General features: G+C 38.2%; 1 protein-coding gene across 1 annotated transcript in view; it reads right to left on the reverse strand.

Annotated features, from left to right (window-relative positions):
* Positions 1-13,124, reverse strand: part of CNTNAP5 (contactin associated protein family member 5) — an 851,907-nt gene that overhangs the window by 634,702 nt on the left and 204,081 nt on the right. The window contains exon 3 of the mRNA XM_032260961.1: positions 9,117-9,310. Coding sequence (XP_032116852.1) covers positions 9,117-9,310 — 194 coding nt within the window. The remainder of the gene's footprint in view (positions 1-9,116; positions 9,311-13,124) is intronic.

Raw genomic sequence — 13,124 nt, forward strand, 5'->3', positions numbered from 1 at the left:
AAAAAATAAAAGCACCCACAACATTCAAGTTGAAATAACTCCAGCCCAATTTTTATTACTCCTTCTCCGTACTCCTAATACTTTTCCTGTGAGCTCCTGAATTAACTTTTGAAAGATTCTTGAGTCACTCAATTAGAGAATTATTTTCAAGGTAAGTCTAGGGTGTCAGACAAACTTAGGTGCATCATTCAGCTTCTCTCTCTGATTCTAAGAACAGCTGCAGCAGCAGAAGTGCCCTTTGGTTACAAGGCAGTAGGAAATATGCCTCTCACATGAACAGTTGCAATTGGTCAGAGGCGTGAAACACAAGAGCAACTCCTACTCACACTTTTTTTGTTTGCACTCAACTTTTATTAGCATCACAGGATCAGTGACCAAAACTAGTTACCTTTATTTGCAATTAACATTAAGGCTCACAAAACCGGAAACCATACTTAACAGTAACAGAAACTTGTGGAGACTATATTATGTTTTTCTCCTTAATGTCAGTTGTTATTGCAATAATAAATTTAATGAAGCCTGTTTTTCTTTCAAATTAAAAAAAAATACTTAAGAGATTCTTGGCTTTGTAGATGTCCTTGTCATGCCTGGAATATTTCCATTTGGCTGGAGCCAGGTAGACAGCTGGGGCTCCGAAATTTGACCTAGAGTCCTTTTCTTTAGGCATCAGCAGCTACCGCAGGCTCCTCCTCCAGCTCCTCTGTATGCAGACTGGACCCTGTGGGAATTTTCCTTAATGAGCCTGCTTGGGTAAACTGTCTTCACCTGTAACCACAAGATCTTACTTTTTCCACTGAGTGTTTAGTTCCTTAAGTGAGAGAAAGACTGACTTACTTTTTGCTTTCCTTTTTGTATCCAAAGCTCAAAAGAAAGCAAGCCTGAGAGCCAGTGTCCTCTGAGTCTCTCCCCAGGTGCATGACACACACCTACCTTTCATGGCAATCACATCCCTTACTGTTGATAGTGCCATGTAAAGCTCCTTGTATGCCTCAGTCCATTTAAAATTTCACACTGTTGCTCAAAGTGAGGTCCCCAACCAGGAGCAACAGCAGCACCTGAGATTTTATTATAAAAGCAGATTCTCAGTCCCACCCTAGGCCTACTGAATACTTTCTGCAGGCGGAGCCCAGCAGGCCTTGCCTTGACAGGTCCTGTGGGACATTTTGATGCATGCTCATTTTTGAGAATCTCTCCGTTACAGATCACATGAGGCGGTTACCCTCATGACATCCACTTTGCAGAGGAAAAAACTAAGTGCTCTAGGGTTTTAGTCATTTATTATAGTCACAGAATCCATGTCAGACTTCAAAGCTCTGATAATCTATGTAAGAAAAGAACAACAAAGAAACATAAAAAACCAAAGAACTTGCCCGTTAGCTAAAACTTAAATAAACAAGTAGTTAAATAAATCTCTTCCACTTAGTCATTATAACTAGTATAATGATATCTAGTATACCTAGTATATCTATTATACCTAGTATAATGATGGTATACCATTATACCCTCATTGGCTATATTTATATTTAAAAAATCCCAATACTTTTTTAGATGTTAAAGTTGAGATATTAACTCTTGTCAATGAGAAGAGTCAAACTCTGTAAAATATTTTAAGAGATTTATCCTGAGCCAAAGTTGAGCGACCATGGGCCATGACACAACCCTCGGGGGTCCTGAAAATATGTGCCCAAGGTAGTTGGGGTACAGCTTGGTTTCATACATTTTAGGAAGGCATGAGACATCAATCAAATACATTTAAGAAATACATTGGTTTGGTTCATAAAGGTGGGACAATTCAAAGCGGGGGAGCTTCCAGGCTATAGGTGAATTTAAATATTTTCTGGTTGACAAATGGTTGAGTTTATCTGAAGTCCTGGGATTAATGAAAGGGATGTTCAGGTTTAGATAAAGGATTGTGGAGACCAGCTTGCGCAGAGGAAGCTCTCAGATATCAGACTGCTGTAAAATGTTTCCATCAGACTTAAAAGGGTGCCTGACAGTTAATTATCTCCTGGATCTGGGAAGGAAGGAAGGAAATAAAGAGGAAAGGAGAATCCTATAGAATGTGGATTTTTCCCACAAGATACTGTAGGGCAATTTCAAGGTATGGCAAGGAAATATATTTTGGGGTAAAACATTTTTATTTTCTTCCTTGTTATGCCAGAGTCAGATTGGAAAGTAAGTCATGCAGGGTCAAATAAAACCCATCTGATGAGAACTGATGATTTTTAGGGCGTGACTCCCCAGACCCCTTAAATAGGAATTTGGGCAAGATTAAAAAAAAAAAAAAAAATCTAGCCTTAGTTCTCACTCTGATTCCTCTTAATCTAAAGTGAGTGTCTCCAAAACCTAGCAGGTTTATACATATTGAAAATACAATTAGAAGTTGAGATTGCTGGGACTCATTAAGTACCTTAACAATAAGATTAATTTAATAGCAGTGGATTTACGAGAATTAATTTTAAGCAGATCATCCGTCTTACTTTGATATCAGCTGTTGGATCCTATCCCACTACACATGCAACCAGTTTGTAGGGGACTGCAAACATCTGGTCTCCCCTAGAAAGTGTCCGTATGAATATTAATCCTGAAGATTACACATGGACTCCCTGTCTGGGTGATGTGTTTAAATGCCACATGTGTTAATGTGGGAGTGCATCTACTCCTTAAAAAGGTTAGACCCCATGTTGGGAAATTCTCTAAAACATTTCAGCAAATTCTAGTGTTAAGAAGGGAAAACAGATGGGCATCAGTGAGGAACTTTCAAGGGCTAAATGTGGAGCCAGAGGGCTGGAGGGAGCCTGCTGAAGCTGGGGTAAATACCAGCTGTTGCTTTCGCAATGCTGATTGGCCAGTTGTTCCCTGTTTCCTCTTCTGCAGAGCTCCAGCAAGCGATAAGATCATCTAAAGTTGGCAAAAGAGCTTAGGACAGAACCCCCGGGACAATCAAGGGGAATGCTGAACTTTGAGATCATTTAGTTGACTATTCTAAGCAGACTTCATGGTGAAGCCGAGGCTTATCTCCATGTATTTCCCATTGCAATCCACAGGGTAGTCCAAGAACCAGTGTCTGAGCAAGAAAATGTAGAGGAATGGATGCAATGGGCCTGGAAGATTCTAGATATATCCCTGCCCTGGGGAGAGAGAAAGGCCTGCTACAGAGATGTTAAAGGACATATTCAAGGTCACACAAGCAACCAGTGGTGCAACTGAAATCAGACTGTAATTAAAAGCCTCTGTATTTCCCTCTGTCCTTTGTTTCTGTTAGTCTGTGACATTGCAATAACTAGCTTTTGCATTGGTGCTTTCCATTAATTCAGTAGCAAGATTCTGGGCATGCTAAGTTCTTAATTGAGCTTTTAATAATTGCTAAAACTAAAATTAATATCTATATTAAAAGCTTATTAGTATATGTGTGTGACAGAACAAAGGAGAGAATCATTTAAAAAATCCTGACAAATATATTCAAGAACATGTTCCTATATGTAGTCTTTATTATTTAAAAAAAAATTAAAACAGAAAAGTGTTAACAAACTTCGTTACGATGGCTAACAAATGATAATTAATGGATTAGCTTAAAAAGATATCAGCCGGCGCGGTGGCTCAAGCCTGTAATCCCAGCACTTTGGGAGGCCGAGGCGGGTGGATCATGAGGTCAAGAGATCGAGACCATCCTCGTCAACATGGTGAAACCCCATCTCTACTAAAAATACAAAAAATTAGCTGGGCATGGTGGTGCGTGCCTGTAATCCCAGCTACTCAGGAGGCTGAGGCAGGAGAATTGCCTGAACCCAGGAGGCGGAGGTTGCGGTGAGCCGAGATCGCGCCATTGCACTCCAGCCTGGGTAACAAGAGCGAAACTCCATCTCAAAAGAAAAAAAAAAAAAGATATCAAGGTGCTCTTAGTCTACAATCTCTACCCAGTTTCTCTCTTCAAGTTTATTCTCTATCACTAACCAGGGATATCTTGTATCTAATTTATTAAGATTTTGCTTATAGCATTTCTCCTGCTGTGAATGCACCTCACTTTTACCATTTTCTCTTCCCATTTTTTTTGTACATTCATTGAATTTTTATTAGACCTACAATACTCTGTAGTTGCTGACAAGCCAACATTACTTAAACATGGTCCCTTCTGGTTCACCTGGTCTAAGCCTCTCACATTCATATATTGCCAGGAATACCCTCTCTGACAAGCTTTGTGGATGTGAATTGCTGCCATGGTACCCATATACACATATACTGTGTTGCATGCCATTGATTTGTCTCCCTAATGGTTCTGCACATCCAGAGAAGGGAAAAACCACAGCTTTAGCCCCTTTGTAAGCCTAGCACTTTACACAGTGCTTGGTGTATAATGAGGGCTTAAAAGATATATGTTGATGGTAATGAGATTTTCACTCTCAAATTGTTTTCTGACATTGGTAGGTTTAAAATACTATATCAAACAGTGATCAATACTCAGTATGTTCTAGGCCAAATTGGTGGAATAAATGTGTATAAATCATGAAGATCAGAAAGCATCTCCTAGAGAATTTGGAAGTCACTCAAGGATGAAATAGGGGAACTGATGACCAAAATGTATAATCCATTGCTTGAATTGACCTCTGTGTGAGAAAACTGCTGGGTAACAAATGAAAGTCTTTCATGTTAAGACAGATTCCAGAAAGCCACAGGAAATCACAGACCATCAGGAGTGCATAGGCCAAAGGCAGCTATAATAAAGGACTATATGTTTTGCCTGTTTTGGGAGAGGTGACATAATTTTAATAAGAGAAAACTACAAGTCGAATATTAATAAAATAAAGAATATTCACAGATAGGCTAGAGAGGGGGCTTGCCATCAGCCATGTGATGAGCAGCTGAGGATGTGGGGACATTGAATTAGTGCAGAAGAACCTCATTGACAGTGTGGGAACTGTGCTCATGAGGGAAACCGCTCAACAGTTGTGGTTATTCATGGACATAACAGGGACAGTACATGTTTCTTCTGGCATATTTTTCAAAATGACTGCTAACAGGACTTGGTCTGAGGGGACATAATTAAGAGGTTCCTTTGTTCCAAACAGGTTTACCCACTTTACCAAGCATTGGCTCACATTGCTGCCCAGAGTTGGAATTTTAACATTTGTGTTGATTCGGCATGTCTGCACACCAATCAGGAAGAGAGGCTTTGGAGCTGCTAGGATTCTGAACAGTGTTGGTGGGTTTGTCCCTGACACACCTTCATGCCTGATTATTCAGTGAAGTGAGGGACTCTGGCTTGTGCATTAATCATGATGCATCACTACGTGGCTGTGTAGTGGCCTCATTCATGAGCATTCCATGCAGTGTCAGATCAGAAACTCTCCAAATTAGATTTTTAGGGCATGCTACCAATCATTGGGAAGGAGTCCCTTTAGAATTCTTTTTCTGAAGTAAACCTTGTAAAATACAATAAATCTCTTCAGTATTGGTGAATGGATTGTCCCATCCACAGCATGTGCTATATATTGTTTCGTAAATCAATTTTAAAGAGCACTACAAATTACATATTATCTAAAATTTGAGGATCCACAAAAGACCAGGTGAAAGTAAGTATTCAAGAGATGTTCTGCTTCACTGGACAGGTGTGGTGGCTCAAGCCTGTGATCCTGAGGTCATGGTGGGAGGGTCCCTTGGGCCTATGAATTGGAGACCAGCCTGGGCAACATAGTGAGATCTCATCTCTACAATTTTTTTTTTTAATTTAAAAATAATTATCCAGACTTGGTGGTGAATGCCTGTAGTCCCAGCTCCTTTAAAGGCTGAAGTGGCAGGATCACTTGAGCCCAGGAGTTCAAAACTGCAGTCACCTATGATTGCACCACTGCACTCCAGCTCGGGTAACAGATTGAGATCCTATCTTCAAAAATATAAATATAAATATAGATTTAAATATATATAAATGCACATCCATACATATATATACTGTCCATTTACTTGATACACCACCTTTAAACCAATACTTGATGCTTTAGGTATTGACTTTTTCTGAAAAGTTAAACCAAACAATTTAGACAGTTTAACAAAGACCTTTTGTTTGACTATTGTTCTTTTCTTTGTTCCAAGGCTTAGTTTCGGTGAATCCAGAGTCTTCTAATTTAAAATTAAAAATAAAGCATAAAAAGAAAAGCTCTCAAGATAATCTCTTTCATTCAACAGGGTAATCTGATGAAAGTACCAATAAATATTAGCCACAAGGCAAATTTCACAAATTTCTGTGAAGTGTTTGTAAAACACCCTGAAAGCTGAGATGGTTTTAGAGTTTCAGCACTATTTACATCATATACAAATACAAATGGGTATTATTGGTACCTTCACACTTTTATATTTAGCAATATATGAATTAAATAATAAGGTTTAATATTATTCTTAAGGAGTTGGCTTGACAAAATTAACATTTGAGGTGAGAAAAGTAAATCTATTTTGTGAAAAGTAAAAAAAAAAAAAAATTGTTGTACTAAAAGAGAATAGAAGCTACAGTTTTGCAACCACATATATTTAGGAATAAATCTTAGTTGTGAAATATATGGCCACCAGTTTCTGGTTGTGTAAGCTTGGATTGGGCTCAAAGACTGAATTCTTAGGATTCAGCCTGCCATAACCCACAAGAGCCTCATGCCTCTTGTTCATGGAGATGTTAACATTGAATCACCAGATTATAGAATGACACTTATTAATTTACATAGAGAATTACATTTGCTTACATATGGTGTGTAATGGGTGCTTAGTAACTGTTAGTTTTCCTAGTATTAAGTAAGGGGACACCAATTTTTCCAGGGTAGAGCCTAGTTATTGCACATGACCTGTCATGGTACTTTTGCCTAATGCCATGTATTTTACTCCTTAAATTGGAAGTTATTGTAATGGTCCCTCCTCAAATCACTTCTCCCTGCATTTGCTTAATCAAAGGCTGCTCCTGAAGCTGCCTCTCTTCGAAATGTCCTGCAGCCACCTCTGGGGAAGTTGTTGCTGGAATTTCCTGCCTCACTGTGCATGGAGGGCCCAGCCTTTCCTTCTCTGTCCATCCAGCATCTTGCACCTGCCCTACCATGTCAAGGCTGTTTGGGATGCAAGGTAGGGGGTGAGGAAGGTCTCCTGCCACCACCCTTCAATTCAGGGATCCCTAGTAATTCTGCAGTTCTCTTAATAACCACCCCAAAATTAGTTCCTGCCATGTGTTTAGCGATATTGGGCACAGGGGCTAAATGGACATGTAAAGAAATCCCTGCCTTTAAAGGGCTTGGAATCATTTGGAAACAGATAAACTGACAAGGGGAAGGAAGTGAAAGAGACCTTGCGCCCACTGCTCATGAGCCCAGAGAAATCGTCATCCTTTGAAATACATCCCAACCTAGGGGCTAAGATGAAAGCAGCTTATTTGGTTCTAAAGAGAGTGAAACTCATAATTAAAATAAATTAGGCACAATAACTCAAAGCTGCAATTCAATCTAAAAACAACCAGTCCCGATGAAAACTACCAGAGAAAACAAAAAAACTCACATCGATTTGTTCCTCTAAAGTCAACATAAAAACCTTAAAATTGTTCCTCAAAATGGAAGGTGTGCTTAATTTTTATCTCAAGCTAAAAGTCAAACAAAATGAAAACCTGTAATAATTTATGGGGACCTCAAAATTGAGAAAAAATAAAATAGTTCCCAGAAGACACTTATTTTCTTTTTCAACTTTTATCTTAGGCTCAAGGGGTACCTGGGCAGTCTTGTTATACGGGTAAATTGCATGTCCCTGGGGTTTAGTGTACAAATGATTTCATCACACAGGTTTTGAACATAGTACCAAATAGGTAGATTTTGGGTTCTCACCCTCTACCCAGTCTCTCCCTTCAGGTAGGCATTGGTGTCTGTCTATTTCCCCCTCTTTGTTTCCATGTATACTCAATGTTCAGACTATTTTTTAAAAAATGAAGAAAACTTACACCCTTTATAAATATTAGAACCTAATATTACAAGTGACCCAGAATAAAGATGACAGTAATAATATTCTTAGGATTCAGTCTGCCGTAACTAATCTTAATCCTCAATTTATGACTATTTTCAATTACAAACGCATGTGCTAGGTAGGAATTAATAAATAACACTGAATATATAAAATAGAAGTTGTTCCATTTTTATCAGTGAGATGGGGCCAACACGGGAATGTGAATGTGAAGACAACACTAATTGGCATTGATTAAAGCAGAGAGAGTCTGAGAAGGAAATAATATGCTATTAATTTCCAAATCTTCACATTTTACGCACATTTGGATTAAAAAATGGTGACTTATTTTCTGAACTAAAAGTAATATAAACTTACAGCTTATTTTATTCAGTAGCTGAGGTTCTGAAGCTGTCTCCAGGCGACTTTTGCTATTTGCTTTGCCTTCGCCTTTGCCTCCGTTAATAATTTGCTGACAGCCTTTTATCCACACAGTGAGGTCTAGAGTGTGGGGCTGGGATTGGGGAGGAAAGCTCAATTTTGTAACTTGGAGCAAACTGTCCTTCACTCTGAAGCTGAAGATTGTTTCCAATGGCAGAATAATTCTAAAGTTTCTATTTGTTTTGTAGTTTTAGTTTTCAATTATGTGCGAACCTAGGATAGAGACTGCTTAGTGGCTTTAAAGTCAGAGCAGACTTTAAGATTCCCAAGTCATGATTCACACATATGGAAACATTAATCAAGTGATGCAATTGAGCTAGTTGTGTTGTTGCAAAATATGTGAAGGCCTGGGATATAAAAAATAATAAATAAGTCAATAAGCAGTAAATCAGTATAATCATATTAATCATCAGACTTTGTTGGTACATTTATCTGTTTTTAAATTAATTTTTATAGATGAAGAAAGTGAGACTCAGTCAATGAATTACCCAGTTTACGACAAAAAGGGGAACATACTAAACTATTTGCAACAGACATCCTAATTTTCCTAGGAACTGGAGCCATGCTGGGCATGGGACTTACACATTGTCTAATTATTTCTAATGGGCATGCAACAATTATTAAACTACCAACAATCTGGATATTGGAAAATGATGGAAATACACTCTAGTTACCATTAGCACATCTCAGTTTTATTCATTGGAAGGAAAAAGATGTCCTACCCAGATGCTGTCTTCTTGTTTGTACTGTTTCCAGTTGCGCCCTGTGTCACTGAACATCAGGCTGTAACTCGTCACCCAGTCAGAGCTTCCGTATCTTCCCTGCGTGGCCACTGCTGTAATCTCTACTCTGTTTCCCAGGTCCATCTGGAGCCACTGTTGAGCATTGGAATCTGCTGGGGACCAACCGCCAGTTCCTGGAACAGGATCAGAGAGAGAGAGAGAGTTGCAGTAATGTCTCACATAGCTACAATTTTCAACTATCAAAGAGAAATGAAACAGTGTTCAACTAAGAAGAGTCTACCCCCAAATGGGCCCTACTCTTCCCTGCCTCTGTACTTAACCCCCTGGTATTTTCCATTCTCCACCTCCATCAAAATCTCTCTCATAGATTAAAGACTTATTTCAAAAGCTGTGTCTTCCATGCTTCTGTCCCTGTTTCCTTGGTCATTACGACTTCTATTTTACAAACTCCTAGTGAAATTTGTTTTATTTATTTCTCTTCTTACGACTTCAGCCTTTGATTGCAGATATGTGTGAACTAGCCTTACATGAGCTCTCTCTGACTATTATATTCTTCCTTTCTTCTCTTCCTTGTTTTAGTGTTCTTTCATTACCTTCTTTTTCCTCTACTCTGAATATTTACTATGAACCTGCCATGGACAAGATATTGTACTGCAGATACAAAGATGAAAGGACACTGACTATGCCTTTGAAAAGTATCATTCATTTATTCAGCAGTTGTTTGTTGAGCACCAGGAGCACGCTGGGTGCTGAAGAGAGAGAAAGAGATACTGACAAAAACATTTAATGTGATATGAAAGAAACCCTCGCAAGAAGTAAACAGGAGGTGCACAGAGCACAGAATGCCTCAGGAGCTGATCAGAGAGGTCTTCTAGAGACAGCAATGGTAGAGCTGAAACCTGAGGTAAGTGTAGCCATATCCAGGAAAAAAATGGGGAAAGTTGGATGGAGATCAGCCAGGGAAGAGGGCACAACGTACACCAAATCTCAGAGGCATGACAGAGTCTCTAACATTCTTGGATTCTCGTGTGGTTCAGTATACCTGACATGCAGGGACATTCTGACACACATACAAAAACTCTTTTTGGCCCTAGAATTCTGTATTTGTCACATCTGAAATTTCCAGAAGATCAATATTAGTTCTCTGTTAGTTGGAAGACTTGTAGTCTAAATTTTCTGTTTTCATTTCATTCATAGGAATAAAAAAGACAATATTCACTTCTACTGATCTCAGATCTCACAAATCTTCTGAAGCCCGAGTGGGAGCTATTCTAGGCTGTCTTATGCCATGGGTAGGGATAGCATGGAAGCAACTCAGGACATCAGGTAGGGAGAGGTAATTGAATTTTTAGTTTAGGAGAGTTAATCAATAACCTTTTTCTTTCAGCCTATGTCATTGAAAATCATTTTAGCAATGTTTCAGTACACTTTCTCACCACCTTGGAAGGAGTCATTTGGACATCTCCTTGGTAACTGAGAGCTTTCCTGAGCCTCTGCTCCCCATGCAGAGTGTCTCATAATACAGGACTGAAATGCAGAGAGAGTGATAGAGGGCATAAATCCAATCCTATTCTGTCTTTAAGGATGGTATAATAGAAGACTTTAAGGTACATCTTAAAAATTGTGGTTAATTTTCTTCAGTAAACAGCCAGTCCTTAGCAGCTTTTGTTTGAGAAAAGTTTTTTTTTTTTTTTTTTTCTCACCCTTCCTGAGAAGACTCAAATGCAAGAAAGAAGGGGAAGAGAATGTGCTTAGCATTTACTGTGGAACGTGTTTTATTAAGTGTTTCGTACGCACGCAGTGGCAGATATGACACATATTAATATTAATTAATTAATTAATTAATATTCTCTTCTCTCTTCCTTCTGTGGTAACAGAATTGCAGAGGGTGCATGGCTTCATGGGAGTTTTCAGCTTTCCATACTTTTATATTTATGGCCATATGGTTAACATCTCTCTAATAAGAAGGTAAATGGGAATAAGATGTGCGACTTCCAGGCTAGCATCCCTCTTCTCCACTTGCTTTCTTCTTCCACCACTGACGGATGCAGCTGACAACAAGATCTAGATGATGGCAGAATCACAGCATAGAAAGATCCTGGATCCCTTCATCATCACATGGAGGAAAGCAATTGCCTCCTTGAACACATTCACCTAATAGATCAATGAGAGCTAACTACCTATTGTGTTTAAGTCATTGAACATTGAACTCTATTTGACACTGCAATTTTTCCTATTTGAATAAGTATACAATATCCTTTTAAGTAAATAGCATTATCTCCATCATAAAGTTGAGGAAACTGAAATCCAGCAATTTAGAAAATTTGGCACCCAGGATTAAAACATAGGGTAAATCCAGCTATTTTCAATCATTCTTCAACAGAAAAAAAGTTTATAAAACTCCAGAAAATTAGTAAGTTGGAAAATCACTTGAAGTGGGTATTCAAGCAGAGATTCTGAGGTACCAGAACCAGGAGTACCTTTTTATCATTCAACTCTGTCTTCCTCAACATGATCACAATTCTGAATGCCCTCTGCCTTTCTCTAGCTTCTCAAAACTGACAGAGAGGCTTATGGAGGGGATGATTTTACATTTCCAAAAATCCAAAATTATTCTAAACTTATTTTTTAATTTCTAGTCGATGTCTTCTGCCGCCCAGTTCATGAGGTAAAAAAATAAAAATAAAGAAGTTGTTGAAATGATATTCTCTCAACAATATTAAAACATGGTAGAAAATTAATTTATATGGTGATTTTTATCTCAGTGGTGAATGCATAGTGATTTTATACTTTTCTGATTTTAACATATGACATAGTTTACATTATCAAAATGTTCTTCTATTATATGCTGAGAATCTTATTGCTCACATGTGATTTATTGCATAAAGAATGTGTACAGCAATTTGGGAGCTGATGGTATAATATAGAACTTTTGATGTTTCTTTGACCATCACTATTTTTAAAATGAAAATTTTTAGACCTCAACTATTTACCTTTTACCCTCAATGCAACTAGACTTCCTCATCATGCTTTAAAGTCCTTTCTTCATCTATTATAATTAGCATATGATAAGAACTTACATGACGAAGGGAAGCAAGGAAATAAAATGACAAGAAACTTTGTCTTGCAAATAATAAAATAACAAAAGACTCATCAAAACTAAACAAAACCAAACAGAAAAGAAAAATAGAGAATGATTTAGCGTTAAAATGATTCCTGCAAATTTGTCTAAAGAAAATCACATCCCCCTTTCACCCACAGTAAAAATCTTAGCTTATTAATCTCCCCCAAATTAACCAAAATGGAATAGTTGTTGCTAGCATTCATTAACACATCATGTTAAAATTTTTCTGAGTCCAAGAGCTTCAGCCAAAGCTCTTAAAATGGGGGGATGCTATCTGGGTGATAATTGCTGAGTTCTCTTTCCTGCTGTTGAAGATGCTCCCCGCATTACAGCTAATAGGGAAGACACCCAGGGTTGCCATGGTTGCTATGGCAAACATTTTGTTCTTTCCAACAAACAATAAATGTGTTTTCACAAATGATGAGAGTAGCCTGAACAAACTATTTGTAGTTGCCGTAAAGACACACTGCACTCACCCTAGCTTTCTGTTTCGGAATTATTCTCTAAATTGGGGGTGCAATGTACGCACAAATAAGTGCATTTGGCAAGCTGAAGGCGTTAACTAAGGCAGTGCTGTCTGTATTTTTGGCTGAATGTATCAACAGCTATTAACTACAAAAAGATCCTATAAACTCTGTTGTTTAAATTTAAAGGGTATTTAACAGAAGTTTACATTTAAAGGGAAAACTTGCATTTAAAGAAAAAATAATCTCACATTAGAGAGCATCTGGAATTGTTGAAGTTTTTGACAAACACAGGACCCGAAATGATTTGGAGGCGATGTCTTAGCTATTTCTAGCACACACCGACCCTCATACTCTGCAGACTGTATTATTTGACTTTGGAGAAAAAGATGGAATAAA

The sequence above is a fragment of the Sapajus apella genome, unplaced genomic scaffold (genome assembly GCF_009761245.1).
Source record: "Sapajus apella isolate SASKATOON/1434 unplaced genomic scaffold, GSC_monkey_1.0 scaffold120, whole genome shotgun sequence".
NCBI classification, from domain to species: Eukaryota; Metazoa; Chordata; class Mammalia; order Primates; family Cebidae; genus Sapajus; species Sapajus apella.